Here is a 26,140-nt window from a genome sequence, read left to right as displayed (position 1 = left end):
GTGAAGGTACAGAAGCATTTCTGTTAGCTCTATACCTAGGCCATCAGGGGATGGCCCCTTTCCTCCTTTAAACATCAAAAATGTTTAATAGACCATCACACGATGGTCATATTTTTAATATTAGTTTGAAAAAAATGCATGATGGAAATTGATCAGGAGTTCTTTAGTTCATCTATGTAAGGTACTGTTGTTAGGTTGGGAACCAAGGTACCATTCAGAGCAGTGTAACTTCCCTTAGATTGCATTTCTGTATTTACCATGCTTGATCTGGATTTCCCCCATCATAAAATGGGAATAAAAATACTCATCTCAGAAGGTTGTTGAGGATTTAATTTGTAAAAGCACTTAGCACTGTGTCTGGCATGTAGTTAGCACACAGGAAATAAGAATTCTGTTACCCCATTCTTTGTTTGTAATAGTACTCAAACAGTTGCAATAAATCTAGTAATTACATCCTGAATTTATTCTTAAATCTCAGCCACCCTTGACTTCAACAGTTTTTTCACAAAGGTGTTTTCTAAATCTGTCATCTTAGTACTGACCTCTTTATTGGAGCATTAACTGCTTTAAATTGAAATAATTTAGCCTGCTTCCTCCCCCATAAGCTTTTCCTTCTAATGTCCTGGTTTCTACTGAATCGTCCCAGCTTTCTTCCAGGTTTTCAAATCTGGTTCCTAAAATGTCAGACTGGAGGGAATACCAAGAGTCATTTAGTTTAGTAAAAATGCATGCATGCATTTATTTTTTTCTGCAGATGTTGTTAGGTGTTTTTTAAAAAAGATTTTATTTATTTATTTTTAGAGAGAGAGAGAGTACAAGTCAGGGTGGGGCAGGGGCAAGCATACTTCACACTCTGAAGAGGCCAGTAGGGGGCTCAGTCTCACAACCCGGAGATCATGACCTGAGCTGAAACCAAGAGTTGGGTGGCTTAACCAATGGAGCCACCCAGGTCCGCGATGTTTTTTTTAAGTATGTCTTGGCACTCTGGGAATACAAAGATAAAACATAGTTTTGGCCCTTGTTGAAGGCAGTTTGGAGGGACAGACAAGGAAATGAGTACATTTGTGGTAAGGGCTGTGGGATTGTACAAGGTGCTATAGGATTAACTGTACTTTTAGCTGGGGGTCTAGGGAGGCAAAACTTGAGTTTCAGAGTTAAGTAGGAGAAAAGAGTTAAGCGCATTCTAGGCAGAGGGAACAGCAGATGTGAAGACACAGAAGTAGGAAATAGTATGCTTTTAGGGAATGGTACCAATAATAGCTAGCATGTATTGAATATACGTTGGTATGTACTGGTATCTAAGCCTGGAAAGTGTTCATCATAGCTAGAATGAAGGATCAAGAGTGCAGGGTAGCAGAGGGTTTGGTAGCAAGTAAGCCTAGACAGTTGAGGCCTGAAATCCAGATTTCTAGACTCCTGGTGCAGTATATTTTATCATCCAGAATTCTTTTTATAATGTATAATGTGGTATGTTGGTTGAAATGAATAGGCCATTTCTTCCAGGTCTCTGACTCCAAAACGTGAACTCTCTTAACTGTATTTGCTAAGGTGTATAGTTAAGCATTAAGGAAGTAAGCTTCCTTAGACAAAACCACAAAAGAGGCATTTTAAACCAGGTTGCCCTGATCTCTAGTTCTATAGGTTTTCTTCACATCTTTGAGTTTTCAAGGTATTTAGACAAAGAGAGCAGCCTTTGTGGTTGTCCTACTTTTCTTCTGCTCCAGATGCTTCTTAATAAATGGGAGGATTAGGAGCTAGCTTTTACTCATTTCATGTAGGGATTATTTTTTGAGCAGTTTTACTTTAACCAAACTCCTAAGAATGCCACTGTATATTAATTTATCCTATGAAAGCTAACTTGTAAATAGGCTATCATTTGCTGAGCTCTACATTTCTTTTCTGGAGGAAGTGTATTTAGGATATTTAAGACTAGAGAGAGTTGCTATGTGACAATAAAAAAAATTTGGATGGGGCACCTGGGTGGCTCAGATGGTTAAGTGTCATGATCCTGGGGTCCTGGGATCAAGCTCTGCACCGGGCTCCCTGCTTGGCGGGAAGCCTGCTTCTCCCTCTTTCTCTCCTGATGCTTGTGTTCCCTCTCTCACTGTGTCTCTCTCTGTCATATAAATAAATAAAATCTTAAAAAAATAATTTGGATGATTTTAAAGAGCCTTTCTGTTAAGCTTTGATAGAGATGACTAGTCTGTATGGGTTAAAAGTATATATATTTTTAGGCAGCCCAAAATGAATGTTTTTTTCTTTTACACATTAACCATTATACTTAGTTTACTGGACAGTTCAAGAGACACAGTCACCAGTGCCTTTTCTTTTTCAGCTTTCGTTTTTTGTAGACACCTTAATTCCATTAACCCCTGTGTTTGTCTTTGCCTGCTTTATCAGCTTACTACCTTACTACACATTTCAGATTTCTAAATTAAAGCTGGGTTCAGCCCGTCCACTTTCCAAAAAGACTGTTTAATAACCTGTTGCTCAAACTAAGCCAGGTTTATTACATGCTGCAGTAAAAGGGCATACCACATAAAGGGGTATGTGGTTTACAAAGGAGAAGTCATAGATGGATATCTCTAGGGTTTAGGGGTCTGGGTTCTAGATGTTTAAGTCAGGTCTTTGATTACAGCAGTCATGGGGGTGCCTGGGTGGCTCACTCAGTTGAGCATTCGACTCTTGATTTGGGCTCAGGTCATGATCTCAGGGTCATGAGAGTGAGCCCTGTGTGGGGCTCTGCGTTGAGTGCAGAGTCGGTGATCCCCCCTCCCACCCATGCTCTCTCTCTAAAATAAATGAATCTTTAAAAAAATGAATAGAGGGGTGGCTGGGTGGCAGAGTTGGTTAAGTGTCAGACCCTTGGTTTTGTCTTAGGTCACGGTCTCCGGGTGATGGGATCAAACCCCACATTGGGCTCTATGCTCAGCGCAGAGTCTGCTTGGAGTCTCTCTCTCTCCCTGTTCCTCTGCCCCCCACATGTGTGTGTGGGTGCGCATGCATGCTGTCTTTCTCAAATATTAAAAAAAAACCCCAAAACAAAAACAGCAGTCATACTGACTTGCACACAGTTTGTGATTTGATAGTTTAGGATTGGTAGAGCAAGTCTTGGTGAACAGTTATTTGATAAGTGAGCAGATTTACCTAGTTGAACAATTATACTAAGGGGCTGGTTGTATAGTTAAATGAATTTTTGAGAAGCTTCTAAAGCTAATAATAAAATTATTTACTGGTTAGTATTCTAAACCTTCTTGGGCATGGATTCTCTGGAATAGATGATAGAATTCTCTGGGATTGAGTCCTGTATTGGGCTCCTTGCTCAGTGGGAAGCCTGCTTTTCCCTCTGCCTGCTGCTCCTTCTGCTTGTGTGGTCTCTCTGTCTCTCCCTCTTGCTCTCTCTTTGACAAATAAATATCTTTTTTAAATAAAATAATCTTTTTAGTAAACATTTGTTAACTGTATTGAACTGAGTTGTGCTAAAACAAGTAAATGCCCAAGTGAATTCTTTTCATATTAGACTGATCTTAAAGGTCTTTCATCTTTATCACTATGGTTCTCTGTCTTTCCAAAGGCAAAATATATATTCTAGAGAATTATCATTTTAGGTTCACTGTGGATAGATCATCAGAGTCGGATATCATTGTATTTTGAAATATAAGTTTAACTTAGTCTTTTCACAGATGGACCTCACTGAATGTAGGAGAAAATACTTAAAAGGTGCCTTTGTACTTCAGAGCATTGACCTTTAAGTTTAAATATAGTAATTTGTGTGTAGGAAACCTTAGAGAATTAAATCTTATGCCTTTTTTTAAAAAAAGATTATGTATTTATTTGTCAGAGTGAGAGAGAGAGCACAAAGCAGGTAGAGCGGCAGGCAGAGGGAGAAGCGGGTTCCCGACTGAGCAAGGAGCCCTATGTATGATTTGATCCCAGGACCCTGGGAACACGACCTGAGCCGAAGGCAGATGCTGAACTCACTGAGCCACCCAGGTGTCCCAATTTTATGCCTTTTTAAAGACAGCTTTAGTTTTAGTCTTTTAATCTTTGACAGTGTCATGTTGCTCTTCATAATTTATTTTGATGAGGGTTAGAATATGAACAGAAGCAGAACATAACATGTATTTAACACTTGTATGTGATCATCTTAAAATAGATGCTATTTAGTGTTGAAAGAGAGGTTTTTGGGTACTGTAGTACCCAAACGCATGATCCTGAGATCAAGAGTTGCCTGCTTTGGCTAATGGGAAGTTATTTCTGCTCTTGATAGTGTAGTTCTTTAGAGTTAATATTGGAGGAAAAAACTGTTTTATATACTGTGCCCAGGATAGGCTTTCTAAACCATTGTTTCATGGCATAGCCATGAACTGGCACATGAACCCTAGAGAATGCATTTTTTATTCTGTGTTACAGCCAGTGTTTGACTCTACCATTTTATTCCTACTTGTTATCTTTTGCCTAACCCGGGGAGCTATATTTATTTCTACCTACTCTTTGTAGATCTCTTAATTAGCAACTCCATAATGCTTGAACACAGTAAATAGCTAATTATGGGCTAGTATTTTAGATGTTTATTTTTTGAGAATTAGAGATAATACTTGATAAATTAACAGACCAAGAATACTTTGTACTTGGGAACGAATATTCTTTTTTAATAAATATTCACAAATTTTCCTGACATATTGGGATGGATAGAAGTACTTATTTTTACTGGGATATGTATTTCTGACCACTGACACATTATACCTCACAGCATACACTGGACTACCAGAGATAGAATTATAGTTGACTCTTGAGTACTGAAAGGGTAAAGGGTGTGTCAACTTTCTGAAAATCTGTATATAACTTTTGACTTCCCCCAGAACTTAACTGCTGGTAGCCCACTGTTGATTGGCAGCCTTATTGATAACATAAAAAGTTGATTACACATATTTTATATGTTCTGTGTATTATATACAATATTATATGCTATTACTATATAAGCTAGAGAAAGGAAAAGAAACGTTACTAAGATAGGTATAAGGAAGAGAAAATACATTTATGGTACTGTACTATAAAACATTCATGTGTAAGTGGATCTCTGCTCTTCAAACCTGTGTTGTTCGGTGTCAGCTGTATTATTGTTGGCAGTATTTATTAACAAAAAACTGACTTAAAAGCGGATGTAGTTACATATCTTAGAAATGTAGTGCACATTGAAATCCTTGCTTATGTATAGGCTTGCATTCTGTTCAATTGAGATTAATTTTTTTAGAAGTGCTATTTTGGGTAGAAGGGGCACTTGTAAAAGATGAGAAGAGAAAATGTGGACAAGCAGCTTTAACACTTTGCAGGGTCCCAGTATGCATGAGTTTCAGTTATCTTGGGTTAGTCAAATAATACCAGGCTCTCAACAATATGGTTCAAATTTCACTGTTTACTGTGTATAATTGCATAAAGCACACACTTTTGTGCTAGCTCTTTAGTCTACAGTCTGCATATCTACTGTGCAAATAGTAGATATGCATCAGGATTAGTGTCCATCCAGTCTTGTCACTTCTTTCAAAGTCTGTCATGACTGATTGGTTATCATATATCTGTCATTCTTTTTTTTTTTTTAAGATTTTATTTATTTATTTGAGAGAGAGAGACAGTGAGAGAGAGCATGAGCGAGGAGAAGGTCAGAGGGAGAAGCAGACTCCCCATGCAGCTGGGAGCCCGATGCGGGACTCGATCCCGGGACTCCGGGATCATGACCTGAGCCGAAGGCAGTTGTCCAACCAACTGAGCCACCCAGGTGTCCCTATCTGTCATTCATTTAATGCATAAGACAGTGAAGTATATGGTTGTGTGGTTTCCCAGTGATATACCCATGTGATGTTTTACAAAAATGGATAATCAGAAGGGGGAATTGGCTAACAAAGGTAAAAATAAAAGCAAAGAAATGAAACTGATAATGCTGCATTTGCAAATCAGACCAAACATATATGGCTATAGAAGAAATACCTAATTGGGACTGGGAATGTTGACCCTGCTATCACTTAAGAGATTCTAGATGTGCAGCCAGGGGAACATGATGAAGGCAAACTGGTCAACATAAAGGAGTAAAGTGTTTGTGACAAAAAGGATGAAGATGTCCAGAGAAGTTGATGCCGGGGGGGAAAATCACATTGAAGGAAATCTTAGAGAGGGGTGCCTGGGAGGCTCAGTGGGTTAAAGCCTCTGCCTTCGGCTCAGGTCATGGTCTCAGGATCCTGGAATTGAGCCCCATCCATATTGGGCTCTCTGCTCAGCAGGGAGCCTGCTCCCCCCCTTTCTCTCTGTCTACTTGTGATCTCTCTCTGTCAAATAAATAAATAAAATCTTTAAAAAAAAAAAAAGGAAATCTTAGAGATATTTCATGAGGTGACAGCACAAAGAGTAAGATGTTTAAAGCTGATCCAAACTCAGAGTATGGACAATTTCCCAAGGCCGAGAAGAGTTGCTCACCTTGTATCATAAATTATACAACACGAAGGCAAGCACTGGGGCGCCCAGCTGGGGTGCAGTTGGTAAAGCAGGCAACTCTTGATCTCAGGATCATGCGTTCAAGCTGCACACTGGGTGTGGAGCCTCCTTTAAAAAAAAAAAAATAGTAGGTACTGCTCAAATTACTCTGGGTAAGTTTCTTATAAATAAATAATTCTCAATGTTTCTGTTTTTAAAATATAGCATACTAAATACTAGTTTTACTATTTTTAAAATTGTCTTACACATTTATAACTGACAGTTTTAATATTTTAACAAATTTGAAAGCCACAAAATAGCCATTTTCCTCGTTGGTTATTAAGAATGCTTTACATGATTGTGGCTTGCATAGTCATTTTTACTATCCTGTACCACTAGAAAGCAAAGTCTGCCTGTATGTGTTGTGGCCTTTTGGTCAAATGTGTTACCCACAAAATTAGGCACTTTTATAATTAGAAAACAGTGAGAGTGGAAAGAATATAGCATGAACTTTGGAACTTGTATGGACCTGAGTTGAACTTTTGACTGGTATTTTCTAGGTGGGTAACCCTGAGCAAATCATTCAGCCTTAGTGTGCTCATCTGTCAAATGGTAGCTGCTCAATGAGTACTTTCTAAGTTTTTTGAATGAATGATTACCATTTAGCCATGGCACTAGTAACCACTTATTAATAAGAAGTGTGAAGTATCTGATAAAATATTCTTTTCTGATGTGAACACATAATACCGTAGTAGGTATATAGACCATCCCTCATCATATCTTTAGATCAGAGTTTCTCAATGACTGTTGACATATTAACCAGATAGTTCTTTGTTTTGGAGAACTGTTTTTGCATTGTCTGCCCCCTACCTACTAGTTGCCAGTAACATTTCCCCCTACTTGTGACAAGCAAAGACAACTATAGATATTGCCAGATGTCCCCTAGGTGGGGAAGCAGAATTGCCCCTCCTTGAGAACAACTGCTATAGACTTTGTGTTTTCTTAATTTCTTTCCTTTCCTGTCTCCCTTCTTCAGCGTTGCCTTCTCTCTGTTGCCAGAGTAAGTTTGTCAACACAAATGTTAATCGTGTTCAGCTTGGCCCAACCTCATCATTTAAATGCTCAGCTTTGCCTACGTGACAAAACCTAAAAACCCTTAGTATGAAAAGCCTTTAGCACTTCTGTTACTCTCTCCTGTTTTTGTTTTTGAAAGCATTTTATTGAGGGAGGATTTACACAGATAACATTTTATTGAGGAATAATTTAAACATATGTAAATCTTAAACATATAGCACCATAACACTACCTATATACGATCACCACAGATCAAGATTCAGATTATTTTCATCATTTCAGAAACTTCTCTTATGCCTTTTTCAAGTCAGTAACCTCTCTGTGCCTTGCCTTTATATTCCCAGAGAGAACCATTCTTCTGATTTGTACCACAATGGATTGTTTTATTGTTGCTGAACTATGAGTGGAATCATACAGTAATATACTCTCTTTATGATTGGCATATTTTTGTTACTTAGCCATACTCTTTTGTATGTTGGTAGTTCTTTTTAATTACTGAGTAATCTGTTATATTCTGTTATGTAAATATATCACACTTGTTTTTATCCATTTTCTTATTGATAGACAGTTGGATTATTTGTGGTTTTTTACTTTTATGAAGAATGCTGCTGTGGACCCCTGTGTCTTTTAAAAATTTATTTTTATTGTAAAATATATAGTATAAAGTTTGCCATTCTAGCCATTTTTCATTGTACAACTTAGTGACACTAATTACATTCACAGCCATCACCACTGTTGCCAAAAATTTTCAACATCCCATACAGAATTCTGTACCTATTGAAATAGAATTTACCATTCCTTCCTTCCAGTCCAGCCCCTGGTACCCACTCTCTAGTTTCAGTGTCTGTGAATTTGCCTATTCCAGATTTTTCATATAAATGGAATTGTATGATATTTGCCCTTTTGTGTGTGACATAATGTTCTCAGTGTTTATCCATGTGGTAGTACACACCATAACCTTTTTATGACTGAGTGCTATATTCTGTGTATGTGTATGCCACATTTTTATGTATTTATTTGTTGATGGGCATTTGGATTGTGTCTGTACTTAACCTTTTTTTTTTTTTTTTTTTTTTAAGATTTTATTTATTTATTTGACAGAGACAGAGAGAGAACGAGAGAACTACGTGCACATGTATGAGCGTGCTGATACGGGGGTTGATTTCAGGACCCTGGGATCATGACCTTAGCTGAAGGCAGATGCTTAACTGACAGAGCCACCCAGGCACCCTTGTACTTAACCTTTTTTAGTCTAATGTCACATTGACTTATTGCTGCAGCAGCCATGCTAAACTATGTATTCTTTGTGTGTGTTTTTTCTTTCCTCTGTGTTTTTGGATATACACTGTTGCCTTTACCTGTTATGTCTTTTCCCTGCCATGCCTAACTCCTGAATCTCTTACACATTTTTCAGCTCTTGGTTCAGATGTTACCTTTCTCCAGCAGTGTCAAAGTTAACTGTTTTCTTTTGCATCAGACCTTTTTCATACAGTTCACTTGCTGTATTTACTTACATGTATATCTTCTCCCCAGAATTTATCAGTATCAGTTTTTCCGACTTCAGACTCTTAATCCATTATGCAAGCCACCTTTCCTAAAATATGTTTAACTAAATGAATAAACATGTTTTTGGCAACTAGTTGTTGTTTGACTCAGACCATACATCCTGCATTCTGAATGAACTAGTTTTCTTTCGATAAATGTATTGGCTCCCAACAGCAGTGTCATTGTTTTTCTTAACCTCCTTATGATTGGAAAGTTGAACCATTCATCTCTCTTTTCTGTAAAAAGTAGGAGTACCCATGGAGAGAGACACCCTATCCTCATTTTTTCTTATCTAAATCATTAAGTGTGTGAAATACCCTTTGTTTTGCCATGGAGTCTGGCTTACCTTTTCCTATCAGTGGTCTTCTATGGATCCAAATGTATTATTAGCCCGATATTCAAAACTACTGTCTGTAAGTAATCCCATTGACATTTCAGACCATTCCTGCAACTTAATTGGGTTTTACTTATGTTGGTTTAGGAAATATTTAACTAGTTCTGCTTTATGTGCTCATTTATTTATAGTTTTATTAGAAACTGCTGGCATAATTTATAAGAAAAGACAATCGTTTCTTTTACTCTGTGAAGATCATGTAAATGTTGAATATGCATGACTATTTAAGCTATTTTACATTTTATATATAAAATTACATTTTATACTTTAAACTCAGTCTGCTCATCCTTTTAAGCTATTGTCTATTTTGTGTTTAATTAGGCACTTCTAAAAAATTTTTGTTGAAAAAATTTTAAAGCGTTAATTGAGCTGTAGTGAAGTATATAACATATTACACAGAGCTGTTTTGGGGGGTCATGGGGAAGAAGATCACATAGACACTTAAAATCTCACTTAGGAAATGATACACTAAAAAGGAAAATTATGTCAAATGAGAAATAAAACAGTATAAGTCAGTAAAACATCTGTAAATCAGATATATTCATTGTCAAATGGGGGCTACGGACTTTTTAATGCTGGAAGAGTTGAGAAGAGGAGGCAGTTGCTGTGGGTTAGGTAGGGCCATGTACCTATGTACATGTAATTTCTCTGGTGAAAATTACTTCTTGATTAAGAGAGGATTGAAAAACTAAAATATTACAGTGGTCTGTAGCCCTCTGTAGGGCCACAGTACATATAAATACACAGTATATTGTGTTAATAAAGTTGCCTGGAGATGGAAGAAGCAATCTAAAAATGTTTGGTGGGGGAGGGGAAGGTGACAATCATGAAAGAATTGTTGAGAAACTGGGCACTGAAGGACAGACAGGTAAGTTTTAGGGAAGTAAGGAACGGAGGGTATTTTTATTTTTTAAACATTTTTAAAATTTAAATTCAGTTAATTAACATAAAATGTATTATTGGTTTCAGTGGTACAGGCCTGTGATTAATCAGTCTTATATAATACCCAGTGTTCATTACATTGCATGCCCTCCTTTAATGTCCGTCGCGCAGTTACTCCATCCCTCCACCCCTTTTCCTTCCAGCAACCCTCAGTTTCTTTCTTATGATTGAGTCTCTTATGGTTTGTCTCCCTCTCTGGTTTAGTCTTGTTTTATTTTTAGAGGGTGGGTTTTTTTTTTTTTTAAGGTTTTATTCATTTATTTGAGAGAGGGAGAGAACCCAAGTGGGGGAGAGAAGCAGACTTCCCACTGAGTGGAGACCCCAATGTGGGGGCTCCGTCCCAGGACCCTGAGATCATGACCTGAGCTGAAGGCAGGCATTCAACCAACTGAGTCATCCAGGTGCTACAGAGGATGTTTTGTTCTTTCTTTCTTTATTTATTTTTATTATTTATTTGACAGAGAGATCACCAATAGGCAGAGAGGCAGGCAGAGAGAGAGGGAAGCAGGTTCCCTGCTGAGCAGAGAGCCCGATGTGGGGCTTGATCCCAGAACCCTGAGATCATTACCTGAGCCGAAGGCAGAGGCCACTGAGCCACCCAGGCGCCCCCACAGGATGTTTTATAAGTAAGAATAGTAGAGAAGCAGAGTCAAGATAGATTTCTTGGAGAGCGTGATTTTTTAACAGTTGAGATTGGTATGTAACATGTTTCAAGTGCTTAGTACTAAGCCCTTAGTTATCTTGGAACATAAAGAGTAGGAAAGTGAAATCTTAGGATTTCTTTTTAAACATGTTCAAATTCAAGTGTTGTGGTAGATTACTTACTGTGCCTACATGTTCATCCTTACCACTTTTCTGACTGGAGGTAGAAAGTCATTCATTTCTTCAGCAGTCATTTTAGCTGGTATTGTTTATCTAGCAGACTCTTAGTAGATAACGGAATTCCAGTTCTCTTGTGCTGTCATCTTCAGTGAGTGGCAGAATCTCAGAATTTTAGAGAATAGGGAAGACGGTAGAGATTGTTTAGTTTTAAACTTCTTTTAGATAGAAATGAGAAAATTGAGGCTCAGATTGAGAGACCTATATACGGTTCCATTGATATTAGTGGCAAAAATCACACTCAACTACTTAGGTCTCCTGACTGCTGGTCCATTGCCCTTCTCACAGTATCATTCTGTCTGTACTAGTGTGAAGTGAAGCTTCATCTGGAGACAAATGTTAATTTTAATGGTGCATCCCTTAAGGTCTGACCAGATTGTCATTTCTTCATTTCATCAAGAATGTGGAAAGATAGTGAGTGGGGGAGTTTTTACTTTTTTTCTTTACTAGTTTTAACCTTGGGCAACTTATGTAAACCTATTTGCCTGATGTTCTTTATACGTTAAATGGGGATAAGAATACTTATAATAGGCGACTGTCAGGATTAAGTTAGATGGCCTATATAAAACCCTTTCTTTTATGCTTGGCAGATCTTAAGAATTGAGTAAATGTTTTTTTTCTTTTGTTTTTCGTCTTCCCCCCCCTTTTTTCCCCTTACCATATTGTATTACAAATATTTATTTTATATGTACCAGGTACCATCTTAGAGATTTTTCCCCTCAGCAGTTTCTTGAATATGTGAATATAATCTTAACACAAAAAAAATGAACCATTCAAGCTACCCCAGGAATTTGCTACTGAAACAAGCATAGGAATGCTCTTATATTTCATTTTTCTGCCAGTGAGAAGCATTGAGTAACTTTCGTTCCTTTTCAATACTCATAACTCTACAATAAACTGACAATACTTCCTATATTGTTACTTGTTTGAAGCCTTGCTTTGACCTTAAGAGAGAATTATTTCATTATAATTTTATAGGTTAGTGTATTGACTATTTCATTTGGCTCCTGGTCTCTGTCCCTGACTTTCTGTGATTGCCTTATAGATCTCTGAGGAACATGAGTGCAATGAGGAAGCTTCTCAGGAAGATGAGGGGTTTATGGGCATGTCCCCTCTTTTACAAGCCCATCACGCTATGGAAAGAATGGAAGAATTTGTTTGTAAGGTAAGTTATAAGTTTCTTATCATTTCTATGCTATATATTTAACCTTTCCCAAACAGGAACCTTTAAGGAGATTAGCAGTACCTTAGCCTTTGGTTACTGTGGACATTATCCTTGGCAAAATGGAGACAGAAACAGTTTCATGACTTTAACCGTGTTTAAGACAAAATACATTTGTTTGCCTGAAGTAGCCATGATAAAGTTGTGATAAAACTGGAATATTCATTCAGGAAAGAGGTGTTTCCTGATGAAAATTAACAGAGTAGATGTTTTGCTGATAGTTTAGATAAGACAGAATGAAAGTTGGGAGTGGTTGTGAAAGACCCGCGGATCCCCTTACCCAAGAATCCAACACTGCCACTGGATGCAATCAGCAAGAGGTTCTTTATTGTTACGCAGGCGCCTGCGGATGGACAGCGCGCGCCTGCGGGTGGTCAGCAGCTCCTGCTAGCTGAGCACACCCGGCTGGGGTGGTGCCGGGTTTTTATAGACAGGTACAAACAAGTTTTGGGTGGGGCGCAACTGATTGGTTGACAGTTAGAACTTTTGAAAAAGGCATACGTGGAGTTTGCTGATTGGCTTTGGGGACCCGCACGCGCGAAGAGAGAGGCGGGAAGGGGGAACAAGCTGATTGGTTCTGAGGGCCCGCGCGCGGGAGGGGGGAACAAGAAGGGGGAAGGTAGGAATGCCATCATGGCATCTCTATTATTTCTATAAGCCAAGCGGTTACAGAAGGGCAAAAGAGCGATTAATAAGCAATTAATAACCTAATTAATAACCTGGTCTATACCTAAAAGCCAGCGGTTTACAGAAAAGCAAACAAGCGGTTAGTTATCCTATCTATCTTCTAGGGGAGGGGTCTTTCAGTTGATCCCTAGAGATACTAAAATGCCATGCAAGTCCCTTGAATCTCTTCTGCTACTCGACTGGGATGACAGATGTGCTAATCTTTCTAAGGATTCTGTGGGTAGTCAAACTAATCTTTAGATAGAGATTTCCCAGTTTTCATGCAGATCTAGCATTTCTAGTTCATCTGGCATGTTTTCTGTCTTTTAGGGTTTTTTCCTAACGCATTCTGATTCTTTAGGTCATATTGTGGTTTTTTTTTCTTCGGAAATGGTAACTGGAATTGGGGTTGCATTCTTAGAAGAGTCAGAGACACTGGTAAATTTATAACTACTTGATAATCTGATCAATAGGGACCCTGTTAGGAATTATCCAAAATCATAAGTCAGTCTGTGTTAGTATGTGTAAATAAATTTATTTGTTAAACATTTCTGGAGCGCTCTTGATTATTTAGAGAGAAATTTGTGTAACCCGTGGCTTTTTTTTAATAGGTTTCATGGAACCAAGACTTTCTGTGCATGTGGTCTTAGGTCCTGAAAACCAAGTTAGGTTTTCCTACATTTACAGTGGTGGTAGAAATAATTGGGGGCCAGTTGACTTTAGAATACTGTACTTTGGACCAGAGGATGAGGAAACATTATAATCTGAGTATAGACATCCCTTCTAAGAGAAAGGGGATGGGTAGAGAGTAGTGGGGGAGAGGTTTAAACATTTATAGGTCTACTTAGAGCCCAGGAAATTTTCAGTATTTAAAAATTGGTTAAAAAAAAGCAAAACAATAGATTCTTTCCAGTGATTTCTGTCTCAGAAGAATTAACACACAAGGATATAAAGGATATGTTTTGTTTTTCATAAAGCAAATTTGGTGTTAAATCTCTTGAAGTTGAATATTTAGTGTCTGGGCCGTTAGGGATTTTTAATATTTACAGATCAGTGGGGTACTGTAGTTAACTTGACTGCCTTTTTATCCTCCTTTTCTGAACTAACAATAAAAAGTAAAAGCAAATAAAACTTTGAATGTAACAGAGAATGGGGGAATAAATAGGGCATTTATTTGCTCCAAGCTGTGATTTACTGAAGAAAAATGAGTGGAGCACAAAAATTATTACCATTCTCTTATCATCCTCTAGCACTTTGTCTGTGAGAGTGACCTGGAGAGGCTTCTTCTGACATAGTGTTCTCCATGCTTGCTCCGCCTGCTGTGGTCACTGCTGTGAGCGCACTTGACAGCTCGATGGGTCTAGTGACACACAAAATTTTTTTCTTAGGTTGCAAGGATGTAAACAGAACTTAAAACAAAGTGTCCTGTGGCCTTGCTTTTCCCTTTTGGAAAAGCTTTTCTTACAGGAAAAGGGGAAATAAAATCAGTTAGTCTTTATAGAGTGTCCAATTTGATCATGCTCTTTTTTTCCAGCCTTTAGTTAAAAAGAAATGTTTTGTGCATTAATGGTCTAATACAAATCCAGTGGACCATTGCTCAAATGTTTGATTTATGCATTGCCTTTGTCAAGCTTATAAATAAATATGTATTTGGCCAAGCTGTGATCCTGTTCTTTTTTCCTTGGGGAGTAAGACATTGCCTATTTGGGTTGACTCCAAGTTGAGGATTGAGAGTGCAGTGTCTGTTGTATAGGACACTAACTTCAGTGTAATTATGAGAGTATAGTTCCTTGGCTCAGTTTAGACTGCTAGAATGTTTAGAAACAATGGAGAAAAATCACTCTGACATTATGTGCAAATATAACTAGTAAGAATCTCAGCATATTCTTTCTGACTGCAAAAAAGGGAGCATCTTGGCTGTGTGGGTAACACAATAGCACTTTTCATATGGTCACAGCAGAGCTGTTTGCAGATTGTGAACTGCCTTGAGGATGTAAGGATTGATTTCTCTTTTCCTCTCCCTCTTAGAGAATAAAATTCTCCCAAAGTAAAACAGAGCAGCATCTTGTAAAGTTAATGTTAACAATAGCTATCTTTTTTCAAGTCCAAATTAGAGAAAATAAATTCAGTATCTTAGAGTATTCTCTATCTCTCCAGAAAGTCATTTGGAAGATCTCAAACAGCTACTTTTACAAGTGGTAAACCTATTATTACCAGTAGACTTTAAATATCTAGATTAGTCTTTTGGCATTATTGTATTTCATTGTGTGTTACGAACAAGCATGAAATGGCCAGATTATCCTAATTACCAGCCTCAGGGTTTGAGTTAGAAGGCGAGAGAGTAAGTGGGGAGGCTAGAGAGAATGAGTTTTAGTAGTGTTAAGAGGGCCACTTCTCTTAAATTGTTAGTTCTTGCTTCCTTTGGAGTTACACAGAGGATCAGTTCTTTTACAAGCATACTTCAATAAGAAGGATTAAGGGGAGCAGAGATCAGGAAGATGTGTAGCAGAAGGATTGGGCTCAGCAGCTGGCAGTCATTTTGCATCACATAGAAGAAAGAGAGCCAAGATTGTATAGCCCAGCTGCGCTGTTTGTTTGCCAGAACCCTGAGGGGTAGGAGTGGGGTCATTGTCTCAACCTGAATACTATAGGTAGAGCACTTATACCTGGCATTTTCCCTTATGTCTTTCTGATTAGCAGAAACAAGGTAGTTAGGATTAAGTGATCCTTCTGATGTGAGCTCTCTGGGCTGAGACACATTAAAAGAAGCAGAGTGCAGAAGTTGACAGGTTTTTGAGGACTGATACCAAATTCCTGATCTCTCTTCTGTTAAGAGTCCCAGGGGGAGGGACAGTGAAGAAAGGGAGAAAAAGGGGGTGGTGATGATGAGACTTTTGAAGGGCCCTTAATGTTTGAGTTTCTTTGCCTCTCTCCAGCATGAGGAGGGTGGGTTAGTCACTAACTCTTAGGTAGATAGTAGCCTCTGGGGATGGTCTGGGTTACATTCCACCCGTGGGGTGGATGTTGGAGTTTGCTAATTCACTTACAAGGGCTCTGGGTTATTTCATCTGATCCTTACGAAGTAACCAAAGTATCATCCCATTTTTATAAATGAGGAAACTGGGGCTTGGTGATTTTCTCATTAAAGCTCCTTTAACTAGTTAATGATAGAGATCCAAGATTTTTGACTCCTGTGCACTTTTTTTTAGTTCATCATGTTTGTTGTGGTAGGAAGAGAAGGGAAAGGGAGAGAATTTAGCAGAAGTCACACAAGTGCTTCTATATACAGGTTTGGCTCTCGAATGATGCAGGGGTTAAAGGTACTGACCCCTTGGCAGTTGAAAATCCATGCATAATTTTTGGCTCCTCCAGAACTTTATTAATAGCCTACTACTGATTGGGAACCTTACCAGTAGCATTAAAAAGCCAACACATATTTTGTACAATATATGTATTAGAAACTATATTCTTAAAGTAAGCTAGAGAAAAAAATGTTAGTAACATTATAAGAGAAAATTCATTTATAGTGATGAAGTTCTAGAACTTAGGTGAGGTTTGGTGGGCTGAGGTCCGGAGCCGATGACCAAGAAAGAATTCTTGAGACATCTTTGGTGCAAAATGGTGGTTTATTAAAGCACGGGACAGGACCCGTGGGCAGGAAGAGCTGCTGCCCCCAGTTGTGAGGGATGGCAGGTTATGTACCCTGCTGTTGGGGGAAGGTGAGGGGAAGGGAGGTGTCAGTGGAGTTTTCATATGCTAAAGAGGGCCTACAAGGTGCCAGGATGTTCCAGGCCTGCCGGAGGCCTTGCCCTTGCTGCTGGATCAATGTTGTCTTTAGACCAGCCATTAACATTAAGATCTTTGGGAGACTTTTTGGTGGGGTCTCACAATCCTGCTATCAATCGTCTTTGTTAGTGAGATTTAGGACATTTGTAAGCCAAGGGAGACTCCTGTCTAGCAGGATTGTGAGCTCTGCAAGTTAACTATTTGCTTATTGTTCATGGCAGTCAGGGCTGCCTGAGGGATGCTACACTTATGGAGGGGAAAGGGTGAAGAGGGGGTGCAAGGCGCCAGCTTTTGCTTTGTCCTCAGCCAGCCTCCTGCTCCCTCATCAATAGGACCGTACTGTAAAAAATCTGCATGTAAGTCGACCCGCACATTTCAAAACCACGTTCAAGGTTCAGCTGTACTTTTTTTTCCACCAACAGAAATGTTAAGTATAAAAGCAGTCATATTTAATTATTATCACAGGGGCTTTTCAGAGGTAAAGTCTGTTGTGGATGATGAAGAAAGGTAAGTCAGTACAGGTGGACCCTACCTTTACCCAGACTGAAATGAAGCTTGAAACCATTTTTTTAGGGCAACTGGTGTTGCTACATTGACAAAACCACAAAGATATTTAATACTCTTCTTCCAGGTATGGGAAGGTCGGTGGCGAGTAATCCCTCATGATGTACTACCAGACTGGCTCAAGGATAACGATTTCCTTTTACATGGACATCGGCCCCCAATGCCTTCTTTCCGGGCCTGTTTTAAGAGCATTTTCAGAATACACACAGAGACAGGCAACATCTGGACACATCTTTTAGGTATGTAATTGTAAAGTTTTTTCCGGCGAGATAAACACAACACCAGGCAAAGTGGGTGCAAGGCAAGATTTATTAAAAACGCTCTCCGGCGAAGTTTCAGGGCTCAGGAGAAGGGGAGCCAGGAAAGTCGCACCGGTAGGAGGTGGGCACCCTCGGGCGAGGTTCCGCCACTCTGGAAAGCAGAGTGGTGGAAGTCGCGCCCAAGGCAGGGAGGAGGGGGCTTTTAAGGGGTCTCAGAGGAAGCTCAGGGGTCTTTTGGCAAGTTTCCCTTATTTGGATATCCCGCCGCTCATCAGGATCCCATTGGTCCACAGGAGCCCGGGGCGGGGGTCTCAGATTCCTGCTTGGGCCTTTGTTCTCCTGTCCGAGCTCAGGTCTTGTGGCGGGAACTTTCGCCATCTTTAGTAGCCCTTCCTGCCAGCCCAACAGTAATATCAGTGGTGCAAGGAATTAGTGATTCACTTACTTTTTTTTTCTCCCCATGTATTTGAGGATATGGATAAAACAAATGTATTTGGGATTTGCCATTTTGTTTTCTGGATGTCTAATGATGCAGTTTCTTACTGGTTTATTCTATTGTTATCCTAGTTTGCACTCTGATTTTATTACAGCTAAGTCATCATTCTCTACTAGATTTTCAGACTGTGTCCTTGAACCAGGCCTAGGGAAAGCTGCTGTACAAAATGTGGTATAGTGTCTTGATGAACACTGTGAGAAAGGTGCTTATTTAGTAGAAATAAGCTGATTTTTCAAAATCATTACTTAGCATAATGAAAATTAAATTTCATTTACTTGAAGTAGAATGTGGTCTCTAATATTTTTTTCCATCCTGATTGCATATTAAAGAAAGAATACAGGAAGGGGCACCTGGGTGGCTCAGTTGTTAAGTGTCTGCCCTTGGCTGTGGTAATGATCCCAGGGTCCCAGGCTGGAGCCCTGCAAAGGGCTCCCTGCTCAGCAGGAAGCTTGCTTCTCCGTGTCCCCTCTTCTTGCTTGTGTTTGCTCTCTCACTGGCTCTTCCTGTCTGTCAAATAAATAAAATCTTAAAAAAAAAAAAAGTACAATAGGGGAAGAATAGTCTTTTCAGCAAATAGTATTTGGGAAAACTGAGTAATTACATGTAAGAGTCCAGTTGGATCCCTGCCTCATTACAAAATTCATTCAAAATGGATCAAAGAGACCTAAACTTAAGAACTAAAACTGTAGAATTATTAGGTAAAAACATAGATGTCAATCTTTGTGACCTTAGATTAGGTGATAATTTCTTAGAATTGACACGTAAGTTTAGTATAGACAACCAATGAAAAAAAACAGATAAATTGGACCCCCCCCCCTTTTTAAAAAGATTATTTATTTATTTACTCAACACAGAGACAGCGAGAGAGGGAATATAATAAGCAGGGGGAGTGGGAGAGAGAGAAGGAGGCTTCCCGCTAAGCAGGGAGCCTGACACAGGGCATGATCCCAGGACCCGGGATCGTGACCTGAGCTGAAGGCAGATGCCCAACAACTGAGCCACCCATGTGCCCCTAAATTGGACTTTCTCAAAATTAAAAACTTTTGTATATCAAAGGACATTATCAAGAAAGTGGAAAGATAATCCACAAAATGGGAGAAAATGTTTGCAGATCATCTATTTGATGAGAATCTAAGAATTTTGACAACTAAACAATGAAAGGACAACCCAGTTTAAAAAATGGGTAAAGCATCTGAATAGACAGACATTTCTCCAAAGATCTACAAGTGGTCAATAAAATACATGAAAAGATGCTCAAGTGTCAACACTATTTCAGTTTTTAAAAAGGGGGGGGAAAAGGGATGCTCAACATCATTAGTCATTTTGGGAAATGCAAATCATGAGATACCACCTTCCACTTGCTAAAATGGCTGTAATCAAGAAAATGGAAATTAACAAGTTTTGGCAAGGATATAGAAAGATGTCAACTCTCATACTTTACTGGTAGGAGTGTTATTATGGTACAGCCTTTATGGAAAACAATTTTGACAGTTCCTTAGAAAGTTAAACAGAGGTATAAGTAGTTCTCCTTAATTATGTACTCAAGAGAATTGAAAACATGTTCACACAAAAACATGTATACAAATGTTTTCAGCAACATTATTTATAATATTTAAAAAGTAGAAACAACCCAAGCATCTTTAAACTGGTGAATGGGTAAATAAAATGTGGTCTATCCATGCAAATGAAGTATATATGGTCATTAAAAGAGATGAAGTACTGATGATATGTGTTAACAACATGGGTGACCCTTGAAATATTACGCTAAGTGGAACAAGCCAGACACAAAAGGCCACATACTATATAACTCATATACACGAAATGCCCGGAATGTGAAAAGCCAGAGATAGAAAGATTAGTGTCGTCTAGGGCTAGATGCAGAGTATGGAGTGGGAGATGAATGTAGTAATTATGGGCTTCTTTTTGGGGTGATGAAAATATTCTGAAATTAAATAATAGTGATGGTTGCACAGACCTGTGAGTATACGAAATCTTTTCTGGTTTACCCATTCGACTTGCATTTTTTTTTTTTCACACATTTGATTTCTGTTGTGTCCCCAGATGCCTTCCTACCTGCTAGTGTAGTGAGGGTGGAATAGGGTGGCAAATACAGTTCATTGCTGACTTCTAACTCAGGGGTAAAGTTTTATTAACTAGAACAGTTACTTAGCACATGTTTAACATCTTAATTTCGGTGCCTTCCTTGTGTTAAGTGACTTTTTTTTCTTTAAAGAAATTTTAAAGGTTTTATTTATTTATTTGACAGAGGGAGAGAGAGATCACAAGCAGGCAGAGAGGCAGACAGAGAGAGAGAGAGGGAAGCAGGCTCCCCGAGGAGCAGAGAGCTGGATGCGGGGCTCGATCCCAGGACCCTGAGATCATGACCTGAGCGAAGACAGAGGCTTAACCCACTGAGCCACCCAGGCGCCCTGTGACCTTCTCCTAAGTAGTAAGAACATGTATTTTAGTGTGAAGAAGACCAGCTTATTTATTTATTTTTAAGATTTTTATTTATCTGTTTGACAGAGAGAGACTCAGCGAGAGAGGAAACACAAGCAGGGGGAGTGGGAGAGGGAGAAGCAGGCTTCCTGTGGAGCAAGGAGTCCGATGTGGGGCTCAGTCCCAGGACCCTGGGATCATGACCTGAGGCAAAGGCAGACACTTACCAACTGAGCTAGCCAGGTGCCTTAGAATAGAAGAGCAATTTAAAAACTGATTATGAAATTGAATGAATAGGCATTTTATTGTCCTTAACTCTTGAATCTGTTGGGTTAACCAGTGAGAACCAGAGAAGCACAATGTTCCTTGACAGCTACTGGTGGAGGAAAGCTGTATTTCTTTTCCTTCTTTCTTTCTTTCTTTCTTTTTTTTTTTTAAATGATGTTTATTTATTTGGTGGAGAGGAGAGGGAGAAGCAGGCTCCCTGCCCATGCAGGACTCAGTCCAGGACCCTGGGACCGTAACCTGAGCAGAAAGCAGGTGCTCAACCAACTGAGCCATGCAGGCACCCCGAAAGCTGTATTTCTTGACAGGGTTTGGAGGCATTTGAATTCATTGCAAGAGCAAACAGAAAATGGGTCTTTGAAAGCTGGGCTCCAGCATATGTGCCAAAAACTTTCTAAATGAAATTTTATCCTAGACCTAGAGGTAGAAGTGGACAAATTTAGCCTTCTAAGAAGTAGTAGCATTGTCTTGTTTCTTTTTGGATTATGCTCTTAGATAAATAAAGTACTATTCCTATACAAAAACACTTGTTTTTTGAAGCTGAGGAGTATATGGTACCAGCAATGTTTGAAGTAGACCAGAATTTTGGATATGCTTTAGTTATTTGGAAAATCTTTCTCCTGGAGCTTTTGATTCAGATACTGTGATTGTGAAGGACTGAGAACTTCATCAACACACAACACTTGTTTCCTGACAAGGATCCTCTTTTTTCTCTCTCTACTCTTTTTGTAGGTTGTGTATTCTTCCTGTGCCTGGGGATCTTTTATATGTTTCGCCCAAACATCTCCTTTGTGGCCCCTCTGCAAGAGAAGGTGGTCTTTGGATTATTCTTCTTGGGGGCCATTCTCTGCCTTTCTTTTTCATGGCTCTTCCACACGGTCTACTGCCACTCAGAAGGGGTCTCCCGGCTCTTCTCTAAGTAAGTATTTGAAAGTCTACATTGTAATCAAGTATTTGAGTCAGTGGTTAGGGAAGAATATCTAGCAGAATTGCCAGAATTCTTGATACTGTCTGATGGGAACTTAAATTTTTTTTTTTTTAATTAAAGCAAGCATTCCTGTTTGCCTCTTGTCTGTTACCTGCTAGCTCATGTCATAGGGGAGTAATTGGAACCTGTCTGTAGTGGGCTGTATTTTTTAATATCACATGACTTTCTTTCCTTTTTTAGACTGGATTACTCTGGTATTGCTCTTCTGATTATGGGAAGTTTTGTTCCATGGCTTTATTACTCTTTCTACTGTAATCCACAACCTTGCTTCATCTACTTGATTGTCATCTGTGTGCTGGGCATTGCGGCCATTATAGTTTCCCAGTGGGACATGTTTGCTACCCCTCAGTATCGAGGTGTACGAGCAGGTAAGAGATGTTGGGGTTTTACATTGCGCCTTTGCTAATTTACCAGTCATTTGCCAGTCTACTTGCCAAGTCCTCTGCTATGTACTTGTGATGCAAAGATAAATAAGTCACAGTTCCTGTTCTTCAGGGGCTTTTAATATGGTAGTATTCATTAGTTGTCTTAAAGTGCATGGAGTTGAGGGGCATGGTGAGCTTTATGAGTCAGTGTATATGTATTTGTAATTCACTTGAGTTTATGACTATATACTGTCCATAAGGCAGTGTCTTTGTAACCTTTGTTAAAAATGATTACTCTTTATCAGCTTGGAGTGTACTTTTTTAAGTGATTGGGTTTTTTGTTGGCATCATTTTTTTGGTTTTGTGTTTTTATTCGAAAATGTGTACTGCTTAGGTAAATAAAACTTCATACTGATTGTATTCTACTAACACAAGTACCATACATCTCTTCTAATATAGGGATAAGGAAACTTTGTATATTTAGAATCATGCCTGTCTCGATGGAGTGTGTTTGGAAAACCAGAAACCTCTGGTTGAGCCTTCCTCTAGGAGTGGGGATTTCACCAGGGACATGTTTTTGTTTCCTACTGGACTGGGACTCCTTGTAGCCAGGACCATGTCCTTCAGTGTTCTATCCTATCAAACCTGGTGTCTACTGAGAATGAACAAGTAGTAGTAAAAGGAGTATTTTTTCCTTTTGACCTTTAAAAAACCAAACAAAAACCCCAGCCCAAAGCCCAAAACCATTTCGTATTAAAATCCAAGCCATAGTATATCTGCAATTTCCTGCAAGGTTAGAAGTTAGAATTTAACTTCTTGTTAATGACCACTGTTCACAACAGTCTACCCACTGACCCTTTTAAGTAGAGAAGCAGTGGTCAGGCATGACTTTCAGCAGTGCTTAACTGTGGGGCTAAGCCTGCTTCAACACAGGAGTTGAGAGTACAGCTGAACATTCTGCTGTAAAAATACACATCAGAAGAACCAAGCTCTTGAGCTTTTGACTTCCAGAATGGTAGGCAAAACCACTAGAACCTCTGGTTAGCATGTAGAGGAAAATAACAAGTGAAACAGGATTGTGATGGTTTTTCTTTAATGAGTAGAAGTAGGAAAAGGTTTTTATTTAGGCCTGGTTGATTCCCTTTTGTGAGATGAGCGTTGCCATTTTCCTCTTCTCTTGTAGATGCCCATTATTTATCATGTGTATGTGCATACATACATTGTTGCACACCAGCAACTTATTTGGTAATGTCCAAAACAAGTGATAGGCTTTTTGTTTTGTGTTTAGAGAGTTAAAGGTTATTTTTAACTCTCTCTGTCAAAATGTAGGAGCAGTTACTGGCTCCTGGGTGTGAGATGTTCCTGTGGTATTTCAACTGACACAGATTTGTATATATACTCATAAATTCACACACATATATTACTCAGCTTTTACAAACTGTTACTTAACATTCCATTTGTGACAGTCTGATTTTTATTTCATTGTAGTTCACTAAAAAATAAAAAAATGCTAATCCAGATTCACTTAGTTGATCTTACAGCCTAAGTCATATCCAGAAGTTTGAAAAACACTGCTGTAGATGATTTTGAAGGCAGTAGGGCTGTGGTGGAATGATTCTGATAGATTTCTGTACCAGATTGGTATTTCTGGGTCTGGGAGCTTTCAGGAGCAGTTGTGACCTCCCTCCAACCTCCTCAGTTACCACCCCCTGCTCTTCCATTCCACTTCAATGCCGGGAATCCCTGTTGTTTTAGAGGGGAGACAAAATATGTGAAATTGCTCTGTATTGCAGTCTCTTTTGTCTACAAAGTGGAAGCATTGAGGAAGGTTTAAACAAACTTCTAGAGCTGTCTGTACCTGAAGCACTTAGCAACACAGTTCTAAACCCATTGAGGACTGCTGACTTGTTAAGCTGAGCCTCTCTCAGCAGGAGGCTCCTTGCCTTTGTAAATGGGTCTATCTTTTAGAACACAGCTGCTGCTGTCTGTTGTGGCAGTATCCCAGAGTTTGAAGGCCACCTTTTTCCTTTCAAACAAGAAGCATCATACTTGAAATACTGTTTATAGAATTACTAGTGCTATATTGTAATATTTCTTCTTCCTTATTTCTCCTCTGCATTTTTACTTTATTTTATTCTTGTGATTGCCAGGAGTATTTTTGGGCCTTGGCCTGAGTGGAATCATTCCTACCTTGCACTATGTCATCTCGGAGGGATTCCTGAAGGCCGCCACCATAGGGCAGATCGGCTGGCTGATGCTGATGGCCAGCCTCTATATCACAGGCGCCGCCCTCTATGCTGCGCGCATCCCTGAACGCTTTTTTCCTGGCAAGTGTGATATCTGGGTAAGTATGACCAGGGAGAGGTAGTATGTATACATACATATCTGATAGTATATTACTGGCAGACCAGGAAGTGAAATAATTGAAGTTGTTTTAGACTCAAAATTGAGAGACCCGTATTTTAGTTGTAACTCTTTTTCTTTAGTTGTGTGTCTCTGAATGGTAAGTACAGTGAGGACTAACATTTACTGAACACTTACTTGGTGGCTGGCATGGTACTGAGTGAGTGCTTTGCACAGGTTACCTCATTTAATACATTGGCCCTATAAGGTATGACACTGTTATTAATGTTTTCATTTTACAGATCAGGAAATGAGGTTTAGGGAGATTAGGTAACTTGTCCAATGTTAGGACAAGTTATTGCTGTGTGAAAAAAGTAGAATTTGAATCAGGCTAGTCTAATATCAGAGTCTGTGCTCCTGTAGTACACTGAACTGGCAAGGAAGACAGTTTGTTTTGGTTTCTTCATTTAGAAAATGAGGGTGATTGACTAGATTGTTTATCAAAGCCCCACCCCCCCCTTTAAAAGATTTTATTTATTTGAGAGAGAGAGAGTATGAGCAGGGGTAAGGGGCAAAGGGAGAGGGAGAAACAAACTCTCTGCTGAGCAGGGAGCCTGATGCAGGGCTCGATCCCAGGACCCTGAGATCATGACCTGAGCTGAAGGCAGGGGCTTAACCAACTGAGAGCCACCCAGGCCACCCCTGCCAGAGTTCTTTTTGATACTAAAATTCGGTGATTTGTAACAAGAGATTTGTGTTTAGGTGTGTTTGGTAGCAAGAGAGGAAGGAGAGCTAACTAAATTGTGGTTAAGAGAGAGGGAAAGAGAAGGGGAAAGAAATATAAGTGTCCAATAGATGGAAAATTTTGTAATTGAAAATGGCCTGAAACATTTTCAGTAGGTGCAGGATTGAAGAGGTTTTTTTTTTGTTTTTTTTTTTTTTTAAAGTTTTTATTTATTTATTTGACAGAGATCACAGGTAGGCAGAGAGGCAGGCAGAAAGATGGGCAAGCAGGCTTCTGCCAAGCAGAGATCAGGGCTCGATCCCAGGACCCTTGGATCATGACCTGAGCCGAAGGCAGAGGCTTTAACCCAGAGCCACACAGGCGCCTTAAAGAATTGTTTGATATGAAGTCTGACCTTTAGAATTCTGTTCCTTGACCTGTTGCTGATTATTGTAAACTAAATTGATCATCCAGTCTTCAAAGTGTAATTTAGCCCTCCATAAAATGAATATAATGCTAATTTAGGCAACCTTTTCAGATTCAAATTAGTTAGTTTATCTTTTGGAGATTGCCTTCTCATCATTTTGACATCAGTTATGGAGATAACCCCCCCCCCCCCTTATTTTGAGAATTTTGAGAATGAATTGATTTCCTAGGAACCTTTTCCTGGGATGTGACTTATGGCTCTTTCTAGTTTAACCTC

At 39.2% G+C, this 26,140-nt stretch overlaps 1 protein-coding gene across 5 annotated transcripts in view; it reads left to right on the top strand.

Moving 5' to 3' along the window:
- ADIPOR2 (adiponectin receptor 2) overlaps positions 1–26,140 on the top strand; it is a 101,595-nt gene that overhangs the window by 71,895 nt on the left and 3,560 nt on the right. For all 5 annotated transcript variants that reach the window (XM_059184408.1, XM_059184404.1, XM_059184405.1 and 2 more), the window contains 5 exons: positions 12,345–12,464; positions 17,605–17,776; positions 21,750–21,936; positions 22,186–22,373; positions 24,521–24,714. In XM_059184408.1, coding sequence (XP_059040391.1) covers positions 12,345–12,464; positions 17,605–17,776; positions 21,750–21,936; positions 22,186–22,373; positions 24,521–24,714 — 861 coding nt within the window. The remainder of the gene's footprint in view (positions 1–12,344; positions 12,465–17,604; positions 17,777–21,749; positions 21,937–22,185; positions 22,374–24,520; positions 24,715–26,140) is intronic.

Source organism: Mustela lutreola, chromosome 8, assembly GCF_030435805.1.
Source record: "Mustela lutreola isolate mMusLut2 chromosome 8, mMusLut2.pri, whole genome shotgun sequence".
Lineage (NCBI taxonomy): Eukaryota > Metazoa > Chordata > Mammalia > Carnivora > Mustelidae > Mustela > Mustela lutreola.
The sequence above is the reverse complement of the archived record's forward strand: the minus strand, read 5'-3'. Positions and strand labels throughout refer to the sequence as shown.